General features: G+C 38.8%; 1 protein-coding gene and 1 pseudogene across 1 annotated transcript in view; both read left to right on the forward strand.

Moving 5' to 3' along the window:
- Window positions 1-12940, forward strand: part of cpeb3 (cytoplasmic polyadenylation element binding protein 3) — a 45922-nt gene extending 32982 nt beyond the window's left edge. The window contains 6 exon segments of the mRNA XM_032553533.1: window positions 7597-7715; window positions 9609-9752; window positions 10365-10407; window positions 10410-10424; window positions 11157-11332; window positions 11334-12940. Coding sequence (XP_032409424.1) covers window positions 7597-7715; window positions 9609-9752; window positions 10365-10407; window positions 10410-10424; window positions 11157-11332; window positions 11334-11429 — 593 coding nt within the window. The 3' untranslated portion in view covers window positions 11430-12940.
- A 1605-nt stretch (window positions 12941-14545) lies between these two features.
- On the forward strand, window positions 14546-22422 carry LOC116713742 (BUB3-interacting and GLEBS motif-containing protein ZNF207-like; annotated as a pseudogene).
- Window positions 22423-24083: the final 1661 nt, after the last annotated feature.

Below are 24083 nucleotides of genomic sequence, written 5' to 3' on the forward strand. Positions count from 1 at the left end.
AGGTTACAACTGCAGTGTCCTTTGCCTGCACATGGTCATGATCAGCGTTTTATAATTTTGTTTTTATCACACCATGAGTCATTCAGCGCAGAGCTCTGTTCTGTGTACTGTTATGTCTCTTTGAATACAGAGAAGTGCCCCAGTTTCAGTGCTAAATCTTCCTCCATTACCCGGGCCTTGATTTATCTTTTTCCCCGTTGTGTTGGGATTACACTCTGACTGACTGCTTCAAATTGAGATGATTAGCAATGCTTGATTTCTCTGCTTTAAACTCAAGTACTCTCCAGTTTTTCTAAGCCTTTGAGGTTTTTCTCAACCTCTCTCCCCTTCTCTTTCTTTAAGGTTATTCTGTCTCCAGTAAAGTAAAACTTAAAAGTTAGAATAAGTCTATGGGCTATACAAAACATGTTCATCACATTTTTTGCACAAAATCCTTCTTAGATAATGAAATTTTAGTCCGGTTAGTTTCAGAATGAGCCGTTTTAGGACCTCTTGTCACTTTAAATCCAAATAATCTGCTGCTTTCCACGACCCCTGACTCAGCATTAGCCATTTACACTCGCACGTGAAAATGACGGATGCAGAAATATACAGCCATACATCTTTGAAAAGCAGAAGTAGAGCCTCCTGCACGACCAACATGAGTGGAACAAGTTGTTTCTGGATGTTAAGCCAATAACAAAACATTTGTCTTTTCCAGCAGCCATTATACAGTGGCAAAACCAGCTGACCAAACACACTGGAATTTCACTGGGGTTGCTAGGTAACCAGCTAGGCTGATTTGTGACTTTATGTTCGGAAGGTTTTTGAAACGACTCACTTTCCGGACACCAAAAAAAATGGCTGGGGGGTGTTGTTGTTTTTTCTTTTTAAGAATCATTAGAGGCGCAAATGGAAGTACAAAAACGTGGAAAATGTGAATTTTAAATAACGGGTCTCATTTTTTAAAAATCATAGCATGTAGAAGCGTGTTGTTCAGATGGCGTTATTTCTGATGGTTGGGCGCTTTCTGTGGGCCTTGGGCTCGTTGAGAACCAATCCGCAGACTCGTCTCAGCTGCTGAGATAACCCTGGACTTAAATGTCACCATTTAAGCCTGAGAAGCCAGCAGCATGACTCGGTCAGTCGCCGTATCTGGTCATCATTGGATTAGATTTCCGCAAAGTCAACATAACTTTCACTTGATGAGGTAGCGGGAAGACTTGGATTTCAATCTCGGGCTTTGATGTGCCAGTGGAAAGATGTTTGCGCTCTGCTAAGTGACTGACCCCTTGGTGACTTGGGTGTCGTTTGCACCGACTGAGCCATGTGCAGTAGGAGAGGAGCAGCAGAATAATCTACCTCAACTTAAAAACTTCATTAAAAAACACTTCATTAAAAAAATAAAAATGAACAACTTAATTTAACGCCAACTGGGGTGTGTGACCTAACTGCCTTGATGTGAAGTTTGAATACGCTCATTTAGAGTCTGAATCTTACATTAGTTTAAAGATTTTAGTGATTTATTTCAAATGTAAATTTTTCATGTAAGTTTGTTTAATTCTTCACTCATTCCCTCAGTCTCTCTTGGCAGGCAAAGTTTTTGTTGGTAAAATTCATTACTGTTGCTCTATTATTGTTGCGACATGGAAAGAAACAGTTAAATAATGAACATTAAGTTACTTCTGAACACAACAAGACTAATGAAGTGTCTGCTGAGAGTGACATCTTCCGGTAATCTGACAATATGTCAGATGAATCAGACATATTGAATCAGGACGGTATCCGTCCTGTTCGTTGCTGATTGCTCTTTCATGGTGTACACATTGCCTTACTTAGCAGACGGTGCTGAGAGCTCAGGAGGAAAGCTTTCTAACTCGCAGGCACGAGCCACTGCAGATCTCCGCTCTCCTCCCGTGGCATAAGCCTCCGCACTGCGCCAGGCTGACGGAGGCAGACACATCCTCCGCAGCGTCCGGACTGAATATCAGTTCATTCGCTCAGATTAAAGATGATGAAGTGGGTCACATCGATTTGGAGAAACGCTAATATTTACTATAAAAGAACCACACACACCATTACAGATCTATTCCTTCTGAAGTTTCTCACTTAGATGTTTTTAGATAAACAAAGTCATTGGAGAAATACCCAAAGCAAATACAAAATACATTTAAATGATTATTTTAAGTGCTTGGAAAAAAAACATTCAGCCAATAAGTTCATATCTTTTGGAGACTGGAAAATGAGCTGGTTCAAAAACCTCCTGATTAAGTCACACTCTGGGGGCACAGCACCGTTACCTAGCAACACCACCCAAGCCTAACCCATTACATAGCAACCCAAGCAGAGCTCCAGCATGTTTGGTCAGCTGGTTTTACCGCTGTATGTGCTGTACAATGGCTGCTGGAGAAGATACGTTTTTGTAGTTGACTTACCATCCAGAAACCACCTGCTGCAGGAGGCTTCACTTCTGCTTTTCAAAGATGAATGGTTGTCTATTTGTGCATTACATTATTTTGCACAAAATAATTCTAAGATAACGAGATTTCTGTTTCGATTTAGGTCTCTGTGTTTGTGTTCTAGTCAATTTAGTTTCTGTGTCGTCTTGTCTACCCCTTGGTTGATCCCAGCTGTGCCCTATTTCCTCGTCGGGTCCTTGTAAAAGTGTCAAGTTGGTGTTTATCTTCACTACTAGAGCTACCAGTGTTGAGTTCCTTGCTTCCTAGTTCACCTGTGCTGCTTGGATTTTCTGTTAATCTGTAAGAGCTTTAATTAAGTCATCCTTTTTCACACCACAACCTGGGTCCTCCGCAGCCTACCTCACCACCAATTACCGCATTTCATGATAAGGAGGTGTACGGAGCCCCGTGCCGGAATAAAAACGGCGAGTGGCTGAGGATCATTGCGCGTAATGGAAACCCTGTAAATTCTAGACACTAACAGGTACCATAGAATTGCACAAAAATCCTTGAGGGACGGCGGAGTCCCTGCTCGAAATTCTGTGAAAGGTGTACGGAGCCTTGTGCCAGAAGCCCATTAAAATGCTGTTTACATCGTTTTAAACTGTGTGATTGTGAGCGTGAGTGAGAATAAAAATAGCAGCAGGTATTTTGTTCCATATAACACAGTAGGAGTGTAACAGGTAAACCTTCTATGGATGCAAACTCGACTAAAAACCCACCTGTTTAGGATTGTATTTGAAACGTAATCAATTACAAATTTATTGATGGAACCTGATTTAACGTCGTGTTTTGATTGTTGATTCTATGTTGCATTGTGTTTCTGTGTTTGATATGATGTAAAGCACTTTGAAATGCCTTGCTGCTGAAATGTGCTATACAAATAAAATTTGATTGATTGATTGATCATTTCAGTAAACTCACTTCTGCCAGTTTTGAGCTCCTTTCAGAATGAGCTGTATTTTTCGGTGTCTTGCCTCTTTAAATCCAAATAAGTTGTAGTTGCCACGATGCCCAACTCAGCATTTACACTCACACATGAAAATGGCTGCAAATCGATGCGCAATTATGCAACCGCACATCTGTGAAAGGCAGAAGTGGAGAATTCTGCACGACCAACAAGAATGTAGCTGGTGGTTTTTGGATGTTAAGTCAACAACAAAAAACGTATCTTTCCTAGCAACTGTAAATCCAGCTGACCAAACGTGCTAGAGCTCCACTTGGGTTGCTAGGTGATGGGCTTGGCTTGGTTGGGGTTGCTAGGTGAGGTGCAGAGCCTGCTGATTTGTGATATTACATTCTGTTTTTTTATTTTCCCTACACCTAAAAACAGGAACTTATTCCCAAAAACGATTAGTTGTTTTTTTGGGGGGGGGTTTTAAAGCTCTTGGTCTGTTGGTCGAAGCAGTTGAGACCCAACTAGAAGCACAAAACCATTCAAAATGGGAATTTTTGAGTACCAAGTCTCGTTTCTAAGCCTAGAAAAGTGCAAATATTGTCACGCTAAAGTGGCTTGGTTTCAGTCGGTGGGTTAGTTTAGTTGAAATCAGGAGTTTGTTTCACTTTCAGCCTCTTTTCTCCACTTCCTGAAAGGCTCCTGCTCACCAGAGCCTATTTCTGAATGTTCAGCTTGTGAAGCCCTCATTCATTCTCTTCCCACCTTCCCTTTCCTTTCCTGTTTTACTCTCTTTTCCATCTGCCGCTCTTCCCTCCCCCTCCGGGTCACAGAACATGTTGTTCTCTCTCAGACTGGAAGAGCTGCTGGCTAGCTCTGCCTTTTCATGCCTTATTTTTACCCCGTTTAAGTTTTTCCCTTCCTCTCTCTCTCTCTCGCTCTCTGAGGGGCGATGATGTTGTCCTAAACCTCAGATTTATCCGAATGACATCCCGTCCTTACGTAAGCGTCAGCCGGCCGATGATGAGGCAGCTTTCCCGTGTGTGCACCCAATTAGCAGAGAGATTATTTGGACGTTTAAAGCAGCTGGTAGCGGTTTGTGTTTTAGCGCTGCTGTGTAAATAATAGTTTTAATTAATTAGATCTTTTTGGATTATTGTAAATGTTTAATAGAACTCAGGCTTGGCCTTAAAATTCTGGATATGTATAGAAATATTTCAGTTAAATATCAGATTTTCAGATTCTGTATCAGATGTAGACATTTGATTTCCTCTTTCTTCTTCTTCACCTCCTTCCTTTCTGCCATCTTTCCTTCTTTTATTCCTTCGTGTGCTGATGCTTCCTTCCTTCCTTTTATTCAAATCTGTCATTCATTCCTTAAATCCTTTTCGTGTCCTTTTGTGCTCCCTTCCTGCCTTCTTTCCTATCTTACTGTATCCTTTTGTATTTCCTTCCTTCCTGATGTGTCCTTACTTTCTTCCATTCTTTCCTTACCTTCTAATCTGTGCTTCTCTTCTTCCTTCCTTCTTGCTGTTCTTTTGTCCTTCTTTCCTTTCTTTCTTCCTTCCTTCCTGTATCTTTTTATCCTTTGTTCTTTCCTGTCCCATGTGTTCATTTGTTCTTTTTTCCATCCTTCCATTCCTTCTTCCTTCCTTCCTCCTTTCCTTGCTTCCTCCCAACCAACCAACAGATTCAGTTAGAATTTCATTCCAGATTTGGAAAATACATTTTAAAATGGAAAGTTGTCCATCTGTCCATCAGACCTTAAGGATGAACAATGTCTCCATATTTGATCATTAACATGCACTGTCGCTATGTTTCATCAAACATATAAAAACCTGAATCTGAAAGTTTTCTCTGCTCCGTTCCTTTGCTTTTCTCGCCTCACTTCATTTTTTTCTCGCACTTTGCTGAGTCAGCCATTTCTTTTTTATCGCTTTCTTTTCTCTTTTCGTCTCAACGTTAGCAGCTCCACTCACGAAGGAACAAAATCAAAAATAAATGATAAAAAAAGACAGCACCATTTTTTAAAAACTCCTCCATTTTTGCACGTTCTGTATGTGTGTGTGCGTGTGTGTGCGTGTGTGTGTGTGTGTGTTGTCCTGACGCTGCGTCCTCGGGCCGCCGGGCAGCGCGCGATACGCCGGGATGTTTCTGATCCTAATCAGCCAATCAGATTGCTTCTTATTCCCCTGACACACACACACACCAACGGGAGCGAACAGCTGTCGCACCAACAGCTGCTGCTCTTTAGATTAGTTTGATGGTTCATTTAAGTGCTTGAAATCCTTGAAAATAATTTTTTTTCAAGGTTTGGAAAGTGCTTGATATTCTAACTGCGTTTTGTAATAAAATTCAGTGTAACGTTTGATTAAAAGCCTAAATTTGGAAAACTTTTTCAGTAGAAACCAGATTATTTTCACACATACGATTACCGATTATTTTTGTTATCATTTATCTTGATAATTAATCGGTTAATCATCAGTATTTTTTTTGGTGCCTTTTTATGCAATATCAGAAATACATCTGCTGACTATTTTTGGATAAACTAATTAATAGTCTGTTGGTTAAAGGTGCTGAAAAGTAGATTTGAACCGGGTGCCATCTGAGGGGTTTTGGCTAAAACATATTTATAGACAAAGGTTTTTTTTATTATCTTAAATTCAAAATTTGTTTATTTTTTGCACAGTTATGGTTTAATTCCTGCTCTGATTGTGTTGTTCTTTCAGCAAACTGACATTTTTTGAGTCTCTATACTCCAGTTAACTATTAATCGATTACTTAATTAGTTGCCAATTATTTAATTAATCGATTAACCATGATTATTCAGATTAATCAGGATTATTCTGATTAATCATTACAATGTTGTTTTTTTCTTGCTGTCTAGAAGTTAAATCCGACGAAACTTTTCTTGCTTCAGGTTAGTTAGAATTAACGAAATAATTTCTATTTACTAAATGCCAGAAAACGTAGCAGGAACATTTTTTAGATTTAAAAAAAAAACTTTTAGCATTTAAGGAATAAAAACAATTCGTTTGGGTTGTTTCTATGTAGTAAATATTTATTATTCCTAATTTCTCGATAACTTATTGATCTGTGTTATTGAGATAAATGTTTGCTTATATTTGTTTACATTCAACAATATATATCATATATATTTCTTGTGTTAAAATTTGTGTTTTGTTCTCAAATCAGACAGGTTTATAGGATGTTTGAGACGTTTGAAAACATAAAATTTTGTTTTATACTGTTGAATGTAGAATAGAAACACTAAACATTAAATAATTAATAGATAGTATCATGTAATTGTGAATTTAAACTGGAAAATTTTGAAAACTTACTTTATAAATGTTGAAAAATTCTTGAATTTTACTGTGGATAAAGTACGAACCCTGTAATTTGCTGACAATTAAGAAATACAGTTTTTTCTAGTTCTGGATTAGGATAAAATTGAGAAAATAGACTCTAAACTAGACATGGGTCAGGAGTGAGATTAGATGGTAAGTTACCATTTTAATAAAGAGGAGCGAAATGACATTGTGAATAAAAGAAATGGAAGATATAAATGTTTTGTTTTATATCCTTTTCCGCTGATTGTTACGTCTCGGATGGATTTCTGGTTTTGTTGGTGCCTCTAATAGCTTTAGATGCTGAATCGTTTTTTGGCGCTCTGACCTTGAAGGAAGTCTCTGCTCTCAACATTAAATGATGCAGCAGCGCTCAGAGATGGTCTGAGAAAGTTTTCTCTTTTCTTTCCTGCACAAAACGCCGCCACTCAGCGCGTGTTAGACTGCTAAATATTGAATGGTACCTCAATGGTTGAATATTATGAGAATAAACTTGTAATAATAGGAGAAAAGTCGTATGACAGTCAAAATAATGTCAGAATAAAGCTGTAATATTAGCAGAAATAAGTAGTAATTTTATTATAACTTCTGCATGAAGAATACAAATTTAAAATGAGGAATGGCAGATTATTTATTTTATAACGAGACATTTTTCCAACGTTAAAAGTGAAATAATCTGCCAGTGGAGCTAAACTTTTTTATCAATATTAAGGAATTATTTACTTAAAACAAATTCAAAAGTTACTTCTAAATTAGTTTTGTCTTATTTCAGGTGTACTAAGATATTTGCTCTAGAAACTAGACTTTGTTTTGCCTGCATGTATTTGCTGAAACTGTTAAATTATTTGAATATATGATTATTTTTATTCCCTCTCAAGGTCATATTTCCTTAAAATCATTTTTTGGTCCCTTCCAGGTTACGCCTTCCTGCTTTTCCAGGAAGAGGCTTCAGTCCAGGCGTTGATCGACGCCTGCATTGAGGAGGACGGGAAGCTCTACCTGTGTGTGTCCAGTCCCACCATCAAGGACAAACCAGTAAGTGTTACTGGTCACCTGTTACTGGTTCCTCTGGCAGATTATTTCACCCTCCATGCCATCTTAGCTACTCCCCTGCAAACTTTTGATGCATCCAACCAATAGACCAGTGTTTACATTTGTAATAGTAGGAAAGACTTATTTCTGGTGTCCTCCCCAAATAACCAGTTGGCATATAAATGTTATCCAATACTTGTTATGGGACCTTGGGTCCCACTCTTTTCTGCGGTTCTCTGACAGAACCTTTTCTTTCCTTATGTCCTGCTCACTTTGCTTGGCAGTAGAGCAACTTGACAAGACACATCCTCCAGTTACATTTATTTGAAAAGGACTGAATGTTTTAATTTTGCATGGTGTAATGGGGAATATGTGTATACATAGGGTTGTTACTTAAAGAATATTAATATTAATAATATGTGTGGCATCGTAGATGAAAAGAGAAAAATGTGACATCACTCAACAATTGATTCTTCTGCTCCATTTTGTGTTGACCTAATGCTTGTTCAGTAATGTGCAGAATTTCAAGGCAAGCAGAGGAGGAAAAACTTACAAACGGAATAAGAATGTGCTTCTAAACACAGTTAAGGATAAATTATCCCAATTGCTTTTTCTTTCTTTTCTTTTCTTTGCAGTTTTTCTGTTTACTGTAACTTTTCAGTGCTTGATTGGATCTTTTATGCGTGTTATAAATGGGTATGAAGGAAAGCAGCAGCTCTCTTTAACTCTGGCACTCTGCAGGAGTTGCGCCAGTGTGAATTTATTTTTTCTTCGTTTTTATTTTTCTACATAACGTTGCACTTTGCACTGGTGCAGTAAGAGAAAGCTTCTGTTTGTCAGGACACAGTACGCCTACATTCCCTAGTTAGCTGCCTTCATTCCATTCAATGTTGACATATCCATTAGACTAGAGGCCAAAGCTTTGCAAATTATTCAGTTAGTCATACTTTCTGTCAGTATGACTTTCTGAACTGGGAGACCCTACAGTTGAGGTTGGCATTACAACGCCTACAGTTTTGTGAAAAAGGGCAAAATACTTGCTTTCACTTGATATTTTTATGTGTAGAGATACAAAGGAACATATGTGGTGTTCCCAACAATGTCTACAAATAAGGTTAATAAAATGTCAGCTTGAACAACAGATGACATTTGATGTGCAAGACCTTTAGATGGATGCAGACAAATTAAGTTTGCAAATCTTGATGGATAAAGTCAACTAAGTCATGGGGGAAAACTCAAGTTCACGCCAAGATTTGGTAGCTTGTAAAACCTGTTTTAGCCACAACAGTTATCACTTTCTGGACAAATTCTGGAGGATTTTTTTTTTCCTTTCAAGATTTAGTTCATTGAGGATTGCTGGCAAGGCCTCAAGTCACAGCCACCACAATATCTTATGAGGGAATACACTTTCTTCAAACAAGACATACGTATTTAGACTTTTCATTATTGTACATTAACCTTATGATTTAACATGCTAACTGATGGTTGTGGATTCTTGATATTGACTCAACTGCTTTTTTTGCTATTTCTATGAGCATTCCCCATCTTGATTTGGGTAACCCTATGTAACCAACAATTGCTTCTCTTAGATCTTTGTTGATGCATTTCCTCATTGCCATTGTGTTTCTATTCACCTGTAAACACCAAAGCAGCAAATTGTCAAAGCTCTGGCTCCTATAGAGGAGATCATACTGGTAATCATCAGTTAATCAAGTGCATTTTCTACTTTCCTTCCTAAATCCAATGTGAACAGTAAGGAAATTCTTAGGTTTTCTTTAATAGTTGTACTTTTCACTCCATCTGACTTAACATTATTCTTTAAGGTCATCTAAATACAAGATGTTGCTTTCATTTTGAGAAAAAGGAAAGGATATCCTTGAGCATTTCTAATTTTAGCAGAAGCCCTTTGACAGATTTGTGCCCTTCATCTTCACTGCAGGGTCTCTGGCGGTGTCGGTCACTGACATGACGGCTCCGGTGGTTGGATCGTCGGGAGGAGTGTACGCCCTTGTCTCGGCACATTTGGCCAATGTTGTAATGGTGAGCTTTTGTGTTTGCATGCATGGGTGTGTCTATGAAGATATCACTCATATTCCGTCTAATCCTGAGAGGAGCCTGTTTGAAACCCCAGCAGGTGCTTCTCCACCTCCAAATACCTTACATTCTTCACTGTCAGTTTTTCCCTGTTCTTCAAAGGTCACACAAGTGTGCCGGTGTGTGCACATGCTTATGTGACAGAGTGTGAATAAAATCCCATCAATGCACTCTCCTGTCCTTTATTGTAACTCCCACCCATCTAATATAGGTAATCAAACACACTATTGTTGTTCCTCAAGTGAACCTCTGTATCTTATTTTGCCCATCATGGATTCCAGCAGGTCACCTCTCATCATTTCAAGGTGAGGATGGAGGTATTTGTCTTTATTCTCCATTCTGAAATCATATTATCTCTTACAGCAAGACCACAGAGGGTCAGAGTGTCTTGAACATTTTCATAATTGACCTGAATTAAAACAAGGGCCACATACTAATGTTGTTTTGATGCCATGATGTGTATTTGTGAGCATGTGTGTGAATTCCAGAAGTGCCATCGGCACTTTATGTGTTTTTTTTCCCAATATTTGAATCCTCTCTTTCGTTCTGTTTTTCTAGAACTGGTCGGGAATGAAGTGTCAGTTTAAGTTATTCCGAATGGCCAGGCCCTGGTTTGCAGTAAGTTGGAAATAATCTGCTCTCCTCCATGCTCACCTCTGATATGCTATTTTTTTTTTTTACCACAGTTGTTCTTCTTCTTTGTTTCTGAGACCCATGCCTGCATATTGATACTGAAGGCAATACTGAACTGTTTTAACTACTGAATGACTAAATTGTGCTGTCTCTTCCAAACTTTATCATAATTTTTAAACGCTATAAATCTTAGAAGATTCAACTAAATGATCGGATTTCTATGCAGTCTGGAAAAGCATGGAGAAGTACAGAATTTATTTCAGTATTTTCTGCGTCTGGTAATTGTTAAAGTATGGAAAATCTTTCTGTTTCCTGAAATTATTCCTTTTAAGTGTCATTTTTAGTCCTTCCTTCCCTTTGTCTTTCTTCTCTTCCTATGTTTCCTTCATTCCTTACTTGTTCTTTCTTTTCTGTTTTGTGTCTACACTTCCTTGTGTTAACAAGGCCGGTATTTTTGAAACAAGGCCATCAATGTACCACATCTACCCATCCATCCATCCGTCCATCCAATCTGACTGAGATTGAACTTTATGCAAGAATATGTTTGTCTGCCATCTTTCCATACTTAAAAGTGATTCCTAAAGATGTAAAAGAGCCAGATTAATCACGGAGACTGCATTCTTCCATCTGATATTTAAGAGATATAGGGGAGACTCATTTAAAACATATTTTTTGTATTGTCACATGCTGACATCTTGTCTCTTTCTGTGTTCACAGTGAGCGTAGAGTTTGGTCGGGCTGTGTGGCTGCGGTTCTACCCTCCAGCTTTCCCTCCGTGCCCCAACCCCAGCTTTGTAGCTCACCTGGGGGGAGTCCTGGTGGGTCTCACCCTAGGCGTGGTGGTCCTGCAGAACTACGAGCAACGGCTTCAGGAGCAGTCGCTGTTTTGGATATTTTTTCTGCGTTTACACCTTGTTTGTGCTCTGTGCTGTGTTCTGGAACGTTTTTGCCTACAGCCTGCTCGATGTGCGAATACCCCCGGCACCATGAACCTGCTTCCAGGGGGCCAGCTGGCAGGATGTATCACCTCAGCATTCACGTTCAGAGTCTCACCTGTCGGTGATCTAAGACGTCCCACAGCCTACTAGTTTCACTAACCCTAGCCTTATCATTCAAGCCGAACTCCTCCTGCGCTTTGTCTGTGTCTGCTGGTGGCTTGTGGAACTCCATGATAAAACATCAGCAAAGAAGAAGCCTCGGATTTAACACTACAGCATTGCTTTTTACCTCTTCTGCCTATTTCTTCTCAATCCAACGGTGCCTTCTCATGAAGACATCACCTGCTGAAAGTATTTCTGCACATCTGCCTCTTGGTTGGAGTTAAAGCGACAACACCTTACAGTGTTACACCATTTTTGAGTCATAACAGTTTCTCGTAATCCTCTTTAAGTGAAAAAAATATGTTTACTCTTACAGAACGTTGGTGTTTCTCTGTCCATACAAGCATCAGGTGCATCACATAGCACAACAGTTAGCTTTTCAATGAAAACAGATTCTTTAAGCTACACATCAGTCACCTTTACAGGTTAAGAATTTAAGTTTTGAAGAGGGTGAGTTACTGTTAAGTATTGCCTTCAGAATCAATATATAGGCATGGGCCGACTAGGTATAATAAGGATCTCAAACTACTACATTTTTCCAACATGCCATGGTTTCAGTTTGAAGTCCATGAGGCCCCCTACTACTAACCAATAGATATTATTTTTTTTAAGAAACATTGTTTTCTTCTGTTTTTGCAAAAAATCTCCATCTTCACAGTTTGTGGGATTTCAGTTCAAACAGCTGCACTGGCTTTGCTGCGCCAGCAGTTGACAATAGTCTTGACATTAACAATGTTGAACTTTACAAGAAGAAAATCCTAAATATGGCTAAAACAGAGCTAAGCTAGTCAAATGACTAATAATCTCATAGTGATTAAAAAACTGGAATAAACAGAGATAAGCTGATACATTTTTGTTTTAAATCTTTGTGTAAATGTCATGATATCAGTTTGCAGACTTCAAACTGTCTTACCAGGAGAAACACTTACTGGCCCATGCCTATAAAAACAACCGTGTCGAGCGCTTTTAAAAACCTCAGTCTCGTCTCCTTTCTGTGTACAGGGACTGTGTTTGTACTTATAAAAAACAAACAGAAGTGCCATTCTGACTTGAATCTTTCTGATGCCAAAACATTGCTGCAAGCACTGGCGAGAAGTGTGTCCCTAATGAGTGTTGCTAGGTTTTGTGACTAAGGAGTTTGTCAAATGTAAGAGAAAAACCTTTAGTGAAGAACATCCTCCTGGTACAAATAAATGCAGTGAAATTCTTTATCTTTCCTAACAAAGTGCTTCATTTATAGTAATTGTTGCAAAAAGTATAAATAAAACACAAAAGATAACTTTATTCATTCATGGTTGAGCCTCAGTGAATCATTTTCTCGTGAACATACATCCTTGACCTCAAGTCATTCAAGTTTAGGTTGTTTCATTTTCAGTTCAGAAGCCAGCTGGACAAAAAAAATAAAATCAATATTTCCCTTTTAGTTCTTGTCTCAACTTGATTGGTTAATTGATTGGAGCTGAAATAGGAGGAAATCATCACCCAAAGCTTGAGGTCTCTAACTGTACTGTATTTTAAGACTCATGTTACACGCTTTAATGACTATTAATCTAATGAAGTCCAGATTAATGTTTTAACATGTTAGATTTTTTTATGTGGTGATACTGGTATGTTGGCGTAATTGTTTGGACATCATATATGTTCGATATATTCTGTATGTATCCTATTTAAATGAAGGTTAATGATGGCCTGGGATTGTACATAATAAGGGCTACTACACCAAACAGAGTGAGGAGTAAAACTGCAGATAGTATTTTGATGTTGTGCATATTTTGTAGATTTGATATGTGCATAAAAGGGGTCCAATAAAATGTTTTATACAAATCTAAATATGATTTTAGTGTTTTCTTTTAGACATTTGTTTACTGTTGCAGTTTTTCCTCTGTGTAATTATTTCAAACATTATTCAGTAGTTAAGTTAAACTTGTAGAAATGCTCTGGTGTTCTAGAAGGCTTTTGAAGTATGATGGAAGATGAATCCAAGTTGTGCAAGAATGCAGATTTGTATGAAGAACAGCACACTGCAGATACTGTGCAGATGCTTAAAATGTATATTTTTAAAAAATTGCTCTGTTATGTATAAAAAGCAAGGGGAAAGCTAATTTTATCCACAAAATCAAACTGCAGGAGTTGCTAAATTCAAATATGCATTTTGAATTACAAATAATGCTGAAAGAACACATATCACTCAACCTCAACTTTGTAACAGTCAAAACTGTATATAAACTTATGCAAAAATACAATTCAAAACATAAGCTTGTCAAGGGACTGGGGAGGGGTGAAGACTTTTAAGATAAATGAAGAAGGTTATGACGCCATCCGGTGGTGAAAACGTAGCACTGCTTCGGTTACAGTGAAATGACCAACACTTCCTGTCATAATTACTTTAAATAAAACTTCACCCATTACAACCCCATTAAAGAAAGAGAGAAAAAAATCAAATAACATTTGTAAGTTATTTGATTTGTATAAATATATTTTTAAATATTTCTACACCAGCCATCTGTAAACATTAAATTTAATTCCTTTATTCTCACTTCCCCCACTGTTATTGTTTGGGATTTTATGGAAAATATAGTTGATAGGGCTAACAATGAAACGTATTTTTGGTAAATTTCTAAGAGCTTTTCGATGGTTAACGTAACCAGAAAGCTTACAGAATAGACACAAAACAGAATTATAAATCTGAAACGCCTTTCTTGCACAGATATCTAACAAACGGATGCTTCTTTTTCTTATATTTATATTTTTGACGCTAAGTAGAAAATGTTATTAGTTACATTTGCTTATTTTCATCACTTGGGTTTTGTATTCATATTCTTGTTGTAGATATTTCCCTTGGCATTTTATTTTACCACCCTGGGTTTACACAACACTAATAACCATAATTTTCTATGGATTTCTTAATATTAAAGTAAACTAAACGCCCCTTTTTAAGCTGAGGGGGTCTCCACAGATGTGATAAATCTTCGTTACGTCTGTGGGCGTCTCCTTTACTGACGTCAGTTTTACGTTTACGTGAGACCGCTGAGCACAACGCTTCCTACATCGGACCTCCATTTTTGTTCTTGTCACGGGATTACAGCATGCTCTTATCAAAGAGATAATAACATCGATTTCAGTGTTTTGTGACGTGCGGTTCAGTATTTCTACATAATGGGGCGAAAGAAGAAGAAGCAAATGAAGCCGTGGTGCTGGTATCCTTCTTTAAAGTGCGAAAAAAACGCTGCGGTACGCGGGCAGGCCACAGGCTACTTGTTAGCCTGACAAAGGAAGGCCTAAGGTAGCTTCTGTTAGCACTGTCAGCTAATGTTAGCGGGGCTAAAGGCTCAAAATCAGACAAAATGTTGGATCTATTCTTTTAGATCTGTTTAATATGATTAGAAAACCAAGCTTTGAGTGTTTCTACCTCATAAAATGTTGTTTTTGCTTCATCTTTCATTGCTAATTTTGAAAACAAGCTAGCCACGGATTAACATCCCGTGTGTCTGAATCTTTATGTAATCTTGTTACCAAACAAGTGCTGCTGTTTCGCTCTCAAGTAACGTCATCGGTTTGTCTGTGATTCTCAGTCGGTGATTAACAAAACACGGAAAACTCCTCAACTCTTACTTTAAGGTACTGTAATCGAGACTTTGACGATGAGAAAATTCTCATTCAGCATCAAAAGGCAAAACATTTTAAATGCCACATTTGCCACAAGAAGCTATATACCGGTCCCGGCTTGGCTATTCACTGCATGCAGGTACGAGTCTCTAATCGCAATTTCTTTGAATAAGTTGAACTGAATTGGAGGGGGCGGGTAGTCGAGTGAATGTTTGTACTTGCATGCCTTGCGGGCTCACTTACTTTGCATGTATTTCAGGTACACAAAGAGACGATTGACAGTGTACCGAACGCAATTCCAGGAAGGACAGACATCGAGTTGGAAATCTATGGCATGGAGGGAATTCCAGAGAAAGACATGCAGGGAGAGAAGACGAACATTAGAACAGAAATCACAAGGTACCTTTTGCTGTTACAGATCAGAAGTGGAATTTGAAGAAATTGATAGGTTTTTTGTTTTTTTTACACTTGTTTATAACAAGGAAAGGTAAACAAGTGCAGCATTTTTCCTTCTTGACTGTATGTTTACAGTTTGAAATCAGAGGTTTACATACATCGAATAAAAAAAAAAAGTGCATGTATCTTTTCTTCTCACTGCCTGAACTTCTTTCACACAAAACCTCTTTTGTTTTAGGTTAATTAAAATTAATCGAAACTTTTCTTTTTCTGTTTTCAGAGAGTCAGAAGAAGAAGTCAAACAATCAGGATGACTCTGATGACGACGACGATGATGATGAGGCTGGACCGTCTGTCCAGCATGTAGCTGCTGTCCAGCCCCAGGCCGGGTACGTTGCACCAATGACCCAACCTGGAATGCCCCCTGTGGCTGGCGTACCTGGGATGCCTCCTGCAGGATATCAAGGCAAGGCAGAAAACGATATTCTCTGTTAATTTCAAGTGTGCATCTGTTAAATTTAACATGTTTTATGCTTTTGTCTTAAATCAGATGTTTAAAATCATGTGTTGAGTGATTACTTATGTTGAATTATTTTTAAAAGAAGTAAATCTTTTGTTTAGGAATGCCTCCGATGATGCCAGGTGTTCCTCCCATGATGCACGGCATGCCTCCTGCCATGCCTGGAATGCCACCAGCGTGAGCAATAACTCTGTGCTTTTTTTTTAGCTTTCTCTTTAACAGTTAGGTAAAGTAGTCTAGGCAATAATTTAGTATATAAGCTTATCCAACTTGTTTACAGCATGATGCAGATGGGAGGGATGATGCCTCCCATGATGCCAGGGATGCCTGGAATTCCTCCAGGTCAGTTGTGAAAGCGGTTTTATAAATACATGATGTAGCTTAAAGTTAAAATCTAGACCAGCGGCCTGCAACCTTTACAGCATAAAGAGTCATTTCTGCTCACAAACAGGCCAAGCCTTTTTTTCTGTAAGTTGTACTCCATCTTTATTTTGTTGTTGTTGTTGATGAAGTGATGTTTGTTATTTAGGAATCCCCCCTCACATGGCTCCAAGGCCGGGGATGCCCCACATCGCTCCGACCCCTGCAGCGGACCATCCCCCAGCCGACCTGCAGCACCAGTGGTGCAGCCTGCTGTCACAAAGCCCCTCTTCCCCAGCGCAGCGCAGGTTGGAATCCTTCAACTTCTGGGTGGGGGGTTTAAAACACCTTTCCTCTATTATCCCCCATTGCTCACCTTTCTAACACCTTTTGATCATGTTTAGCTCCCACCAAAGTTGTATTTGATTCTGGTTAGCTTTTGTTGACCTGCTACGTGCCAATCCTGTGATTTCCTTCCCACCACGCTGCAGATGGGGCTCTGGTGTAACAGCAGCACTACAGGGTCTCCTCTCCACCTGCAGACCATCAGTCTGCCTCCTCCCAGCCTCCCTTTTCTAACATGCCCCAAGTACGCTCACAGACTTTGACCAGGCCTGTGGCAGCTGCATGTTGCATAATCACGTTGCCTGCTGCGTGTCGAACGAGGCTGTTTACTAACAGCATTAGCTTGAAGGCTACTTTTAACACAAACTGTGACCTTTATCGCTGCATGTGCTTTAAATTAACATGGAAATGGCATAGACATTGACAAGTTATAGCTTTAACAGCATGGGCTATTAAAATAAGCATTATTGTGCTTTTAAGTTAGTTGTTTTGTCACAGTACAAGATTCAGAACTCTCATTCACTTAAACATTCTGGACTTTTTATATTATGTTTACAGTTGATGTGAAGGGACAGAGCTCATTCTAAGCTAAATTTCTAGCACTGTTTAAATGAACTACTCTAAATGCAGGGTTTATTCCATTAGGTTGAATTATTAGTTATCTTAGAACTGATCGATACGGCTTAAAAACAGATTTCTGATAATAATTTACATTTTTTTTGCATGCTTTTCTAAAAAAGAAATTATAAATGACTGAAAACATTTTCAAAAAGTGGAATTTATTGCAATCCTTTCTGTGAGTTGTATGGAGTATTAGCACCAGGCTACGATAATTTCTTAAGAGTCTTAAAATTACAAGAGACATTTTAGTAAGAAAAAAGTAATTTTTCTTAATTTTATAGTTGGAATTTTCATAAAATAACTAGATCTTTCTAACATTAACATTATAACTTTATTCTGATAACATTAAGACTTTATTCTTATTATTTCAAGTGTAATCTTGTAGCATTATGACTTAATTTTTGTTAAAACAAAATCAGCCTGACCCCTACATTTTCTCGTGGAATTGATCTGAACTCATTGTCAAGATAAACAGAACCTGTTAAACAAAATGCCGTTTTTGGCTGCACTTAAATCTCTCTGAACTACCGAAACCCAAGGAGTGCATTGGTGCAAAAAAATTTCTGATTTTTCCAAAAGTTAAATCTTCAAAAGCCAAAAATTTGTTACAATCGATTTATCGCCCAGCCCTAAGTTATCCAAAGGCTGGTGCTGAATCCAGAAAAAAACCCATCCTGTTCGTCTTTTAACATATTGAGTCATTTTGCATGGTAGACTGGTCAAGAAAGCATAATTTTAAAATAATTTCCCAGTAAAATGATTTGTGTTGTCTTGTTACAGGCCCAGCAGAACCCTTCAGTCGCTGCAGCGTCAAACTCACTCAGCACTGCCACGTCCTCTGAGCCTCCCAAAGCAACTTTCCCCGCCTACACCCAGCCCTCTGTCTCCTCTTCCACTTCTTCTTCTTCTAATCCCTCTAGCAGCACTGTGGCTAAACCCCCGGCCACAGTGACCAGTAAGCCTGCCACCCTCACCACCACGAGTGCAACTAGTAAGTTGATCCACCCTGATGAGGATATCTCACTGGTAAGTCGCTTCAGCTTTCCGTTTTGCTCTTTTTCACAGTAAGTAATGACTGGTTTATATAGTATGCTTAGTGATATTGACTAGTAGCTACGTTTGATCAGGATGAAAACGTCAATCAATTTGGCTTGGATGCATACTGACAGCATGTTTTTATTTATTTTTTTTATGTAAAAGTGGGCCTTTAGGTTGGGTGGTAGAACTGAGTAGTTTTCTTTTTGTGGTTATGTTGAAGGATGATTCTGAACTTGAATATCCTCAGTGTGAATTCAGGGCTCGCCAACATTGGTACCCAATTCCTCAACCTTTGTGTGAGTGTCTCTTTGAGCTGAGCTGAAAGAGGCGTGCCACGGTTCCTGCAGTCTGAATGTCTGTGTTGTGTGTTTTTCTCTGTAACCAGGAGGAGATGAAGGCTCAGTTGCCGCGTTACCAGCGTCTCATACCCAGGGCTGGTCAGGCCCACGCTGCTGCTGCCCCTCCGGTGGCAGCTGGCATAATGCCCCCTCAGCAGGGTTTGCCACCACAGCAGCCTGGCATGAGGCATCCCATGCATGGTAATTCAGAAACAAACCTTTATAAATGTTAAATTATCTTTTAGAAGTAAGCCTAAAAAAATTATAATTTAAAAATAGGTAGAATCACTGTGTTATAGTAGTAGAGTTAGGCAATACATGTATTTTATTGTTTGGTCTAATTTTTGGTTTTTGAAGAAAGTCAAGAAAGTTCATTTTTGGTAAGTCGGATTATTTATTTTTTTAAACCAGTGTATATCAGAGTGATTCAAACACAGCCAAAAGCTGCCATCTTGTTTGGCAAACATGTCTTACAGTTTGTAGTTATTTGGATTCAGATACATTTCATTACAAAATACAAGGGTCAGGCTAAGATTTTTTTTTTCTTTTGATTATGGGAATAGTCATGTGTGTAGAATAAAGTGTAATATTAGGAGAAAGGAGTGATAATTTCATGAAAACTACAAGAAAAATAAATTAAAATGAGGATGTTGAGTATCTTGTGAAGTTATGCTCTAGTATCAGTTTTATAAATAAGGAACTACTTATCTTTTAACACATCAGGTTACCAGTAGCAGGACGTTGAAATGATTGTGCAAACAGATGTCTATTTTGAAAGAGCCGCAGACTGATGTTGACTTATTTTAAGCTTGCTTTTTTCTCACTAAAACCTTTTTTTCTGGTACAATTGCACCTTTAATCTGCTGATATTGTAACTAGGGGTGGGATTCTATCGTATCATTGATAATTTATCTTGATAAATTATCAAAGGAATTATTATAAATTCCTATACTAAGATTTCTTAATATAGGAATTCTGATTTATCGTCGTCACGATAAATTCCAATTGATGTTTAAAACCCCCAAAACTGTCCATATTGTCAGGGGTATTTTATTATTTCTTTTTCCACTGTTGAATGATTAAATGCAGTTTAGTGACACAAATCACACTTCATTTTGTGACTGGTGTCCTATTCATATTACAAGAATGTTTTTTCCAAGTGTAGTATTAGTTTTTGTGTTGCAATGACTGCTGTGTCATGCACTCCCCCAGCCATACAGTTACCTTAATCAATCAATCAATCATCAAATTTTATTTGTATAGCACATTTCAGCAGCAAGACATTTCAAAGTGCTTTACATCATTACAGACACAGAATCACAATGCAATATAGAATCAATCAGTAAGTCAATTACATCAATAAATTTGTAATTGATTACATTTCAAATCAATTCTAAACAGGTGGGTTTTTAGTTGAGATTTAAAAGAAGTCAGTGTTTCAGCTGTTTTACAGTTTTCTGGAAGTTTGTTCCAAATTTGTGGTGCATAGATGCTGAAAGCTGCTTCTCCTCGTTTGGTTCTGGTTCTGGGGATCCAGAGCAGTACCAGAACCGGAAGACCTGAGAGGTCTGGAAGGTTGATACAACAACAGCAGATCTTTAATGTATTGTGGTGCTAAGCCGTTCAGTGATTTATAAACTAACAACAGTATTTTAAAGTCTATTCTTTGAGCTACAGGGAGCCAGTGGAGGGACTTTAAAATTGGTGTTATGTGCTCTATCTTCCTGGTTTTAGTGAGAACGCGAGCAGCAGCGTTCTGGATCAGCTGCAGCTGTTTGATTGATTTGTTGGACAGACCTGTGAAGACGCTGTTGCAATAATCAATACGACTGAAGATGAACGCATGGATGAGTTTCTCTAGATCTGGCTGAGACATTAGTCCTTTAATCCTGGAAATGTTCTTCAGGTGATAGAAGGCCGACTTTGTAACTGTCTTTATGTGGCTCTGGAGGTTCAGGTCAGAGTCCATCACTACTCCCAGGTTTCGGGCCTGATCGCTGGTTTTCAGTTGTAATAACTGAAGCTGTGCATTGACTCTAGATCGTTCCTCTTTAGGTCCAAAAATAATAACTTCAGTTTTGTTTCTGTTCAGCTGGAGAAAGTTTTGGCACATCCACACATTTATCTGTTCTAAGCATCTGTTCAGTGATTGGATGGGCTCTGAGTCACCTGGTGACATCGTAATGTAGAGCTGTGTGTCATCTGCATAGTTATGGTAGCTAATATTATTTCCTGTTATAACCTGAGCTAGTGGGAGCATATAAATATTGAATAAAAGGGGTCCTAGGATGGAACCTTGGGGTACCCCACATGTGACCTTTGACCTCTTTGATGAAAAGTTTTCAATTGAAACAAAGAAATCCCTGTTCTTTATGTAGGATTCAAACCAGTTAAGCACTGGACCGGAGAGTCCGACCCAACTCTCCAGTCGATTCAGTAATATGTCGTGGTCAACAGTGTCAAAAGCTGCACTGAGGTCCAACAGAACCAGCACTGTGGTTCTGCCACAGTCCGTATTTATATGGATGTCATTGAACACTTTTACAAGGGCGGTCTCCGTGCTGTGGTGAGCACGAAAACCAGACTGGAAGGAGTCAAAGAGGTTGGTTATAGTTAGGAAGCTAGTTAATTGTTTACACACAGCTTTTTCAATAACTTTGCTGATGAATGGGAGGTTGGAGATCGGCCTGTAATTCTGCATTAGCGATTTGTCCAGATTGTTCTTTTTTATAAGTGGTTTGATTACTGCTGTTTTCAAAGCCTGGGGGAAAACGCCTGATGAGAGCGATGAGTTTACTATCTGGATCAGATCAGCAGCAATAACAGGCAGGACTTTCTTAAAGAAATACTTAAGGAGAAGTAATAAATAGATCTTGTCACTTTTACAGTTATCACACTATTACTACAGCATAATGTGATCAAACTTTTAAGTCCATACTGCCTACCCTGTAATTATGACTACCTTCTCATAATTAGAACATTTTCGTAGCCTGGCCTTAATGCTCACCTGTACAAATCACAGAAGGGATGATTGAAATACAAAACCACTTTTTGAAAATAATTTGTCATTTGTAGTTCAATTTTAGAAAAGGAAGTGAAAAAGAAAAATATCTTAATGTATGGAAAAGAAATCTGATATTTTATTCTTAAACCGTATTACCCTGTCTTACCTTTATGACTCAATATAAACTGTTAATCTCTGACTGAGTTGGACCTAAATACCTACCACCTGTTGATTCTCTGAGGACTGAAGCTGTTGCTCTCCGTTGCAGGTCAGTACGGTGCTCCTCCTCAGGGCATGCCTGGCTACATGCCTGGAGGGATGCCTCCATATGGGCAAGGCCCTCCCATGGGTATGAGGCCGCCTGTCATGTCTCCAGCCGGACGCTACTAAAGCAAAGCACCCACCACATTAGGCTGCACTGTTAGGGTTAGTGTCACATCGGACGGTTTGGGTAATTGGCAGTAAAGTTCCGCCAGAAATGCACAATTTCACAACAAGTGGAAATTTGCACATCATTGTGCTCTCTCTATATAAATATTTATACTGTGTGTAAAGATGTATGCGACTGCTTATTTTGATCAAACTCTGCTTCCAGCTCTTTGTTTCATATAGTATTAATATTCTTAGGAGTTTGATAATTGCAGTTTCATTTAAACACACAGGAGGTAGAGCGAAATGTGTATTGATGTTACATAATTAGGCTGTTCTGTTCATGGCACCTCAGGAAGGTAGATGGAGTTTCAGTAAATTAGTGTAATGTTGACACATAACTTTGAATAAATGGAGGCTCTGAAAGGCAAGCAGGTAAAAAAGACTCTAATTTTTCTAAGTACTTCTTACACTTTTTTCTGACATTGGAGGATTTGTCTTCCCAAAAAGAAAAACAGAACAACAAAATTAAGTCACGAAAAACTTTTCTTGCTTCCCTCAAATTTTATTATAATTCATGTAATATTTTGTGACAGGAAAACTCAAAATAATGAATACTTGTGGTGTGAGAAGAGAAGACTAAATAGGTTTCAAAGGTTTTTGTTTTACAAATGAAAATCTGAACAGTGTGGTGTACCTTTGTAATTAAACCCCTTTTTCAATACAGAGTAAAACCATTCTTATCCTCTTGTTGTAGGTGTTTAATAGAAATATTTGCTTGTGGTCAGCCAGACTGGATGAAGAGCAATTTTTAGGTTTTGTCTCAGATTCTTAATTTGATTTACTATGACTAGGCCAGTCAAATTCATAAATATGCTTTTATCTAAGTCATTGCAGTATAGGTCTATGTTACGGCCCGGCTCGGATGGCCGCAACAAAAGTAGGGAGGACACGGCAAACCCAACGGTTTTTAACCTCTTGCGAGGCATTTATTAAAAAACACAAGGTGTCAGCGCCGCCTCTGAGTCCGGATCGTCTGCTTCTGTTGTCAGCCGGCCACACACACCGACTGATGGAACGGCGCTCCTTATATACCATCCAGGTCTGGGAGGCACCTCCCACAATCAAGGACCTAATGGAAAAGCAACCTGCACTATACAGCACCCACATAGGACAGCACCGCAGGGCCGTCACACCCCCGCCCATAAAAAAGCAGGTTCCTATATGGAACCCTGCGCCAACCTAAATTCACCACAAGTGCAACGCAAACCCAGTCACCATTAACATGTTGCTTTTTCCCACATATTATACTTAGCCAAGTTGATGTTAAATGTACAGGTTCTTTCCTCAGTTCACTCTCCAGACCAGCAACTGGTGCACTCAGAAGCTCTTTTAAGGAACAGAGAAAGGGAACAGGAAGAAAAACAGGCACAAAAAAAAACAAACATGCTACAAAAGTGGAGCGCGCGATAACGCATCGGCCATGACATTGTCTTTTCCTTTAATGTAATGAATATCCAGATTGTAGGACTGCAGGAACAATGACCAGCGAATCAAACGCTGATTTGGACATTTCAGTGACGACAGGAACGTCAGCGGATTATGATCTGTAAACACCACGATGTTAGCGCCACCACTTAAATAAACATCGAAATGTTTCAGAGCTAAGATCAAAGCAAACGTCTCCTTCTCAATCACAGAGTAGTTCAAACTGATGCTTATTGAACTTTTTTGAAAAAATAACTCCACCGTGCCTGCCAATACCCAGGTCATCAGTCTGTGCAAGGACAGCTCCAGCACCCCACGTGACTGGCGTCCACGTAGAGATGGAAAGGATGTTTAAGACGTGGTGCAGCCAATACAGGAGCAGCACAGAGGAGCCTTTTCACCTGCTCAAAAGCCTGTTGACAAAGGGTAGACCACTCAAACTTTACGTCTTTGCGCAGC

Source organism: Xiphophorus hellerii, chromosome 22 (assembly GCF_003331165.1).
Source record: "Xiphophorus hellerii strain 12219 chromosome 22, Xiphophorus_hellerii-4.1, whole genome shotgun sequence".
In the NCBI taxonomy this organism is placed as follows: domain Eukaryota; kingdom Metazoa; phylum Chordata; class Actinopteri; order Cyprinodontiformes; family Poeciliidae; genus Xiphophorus; species Xiphophorus hellerii.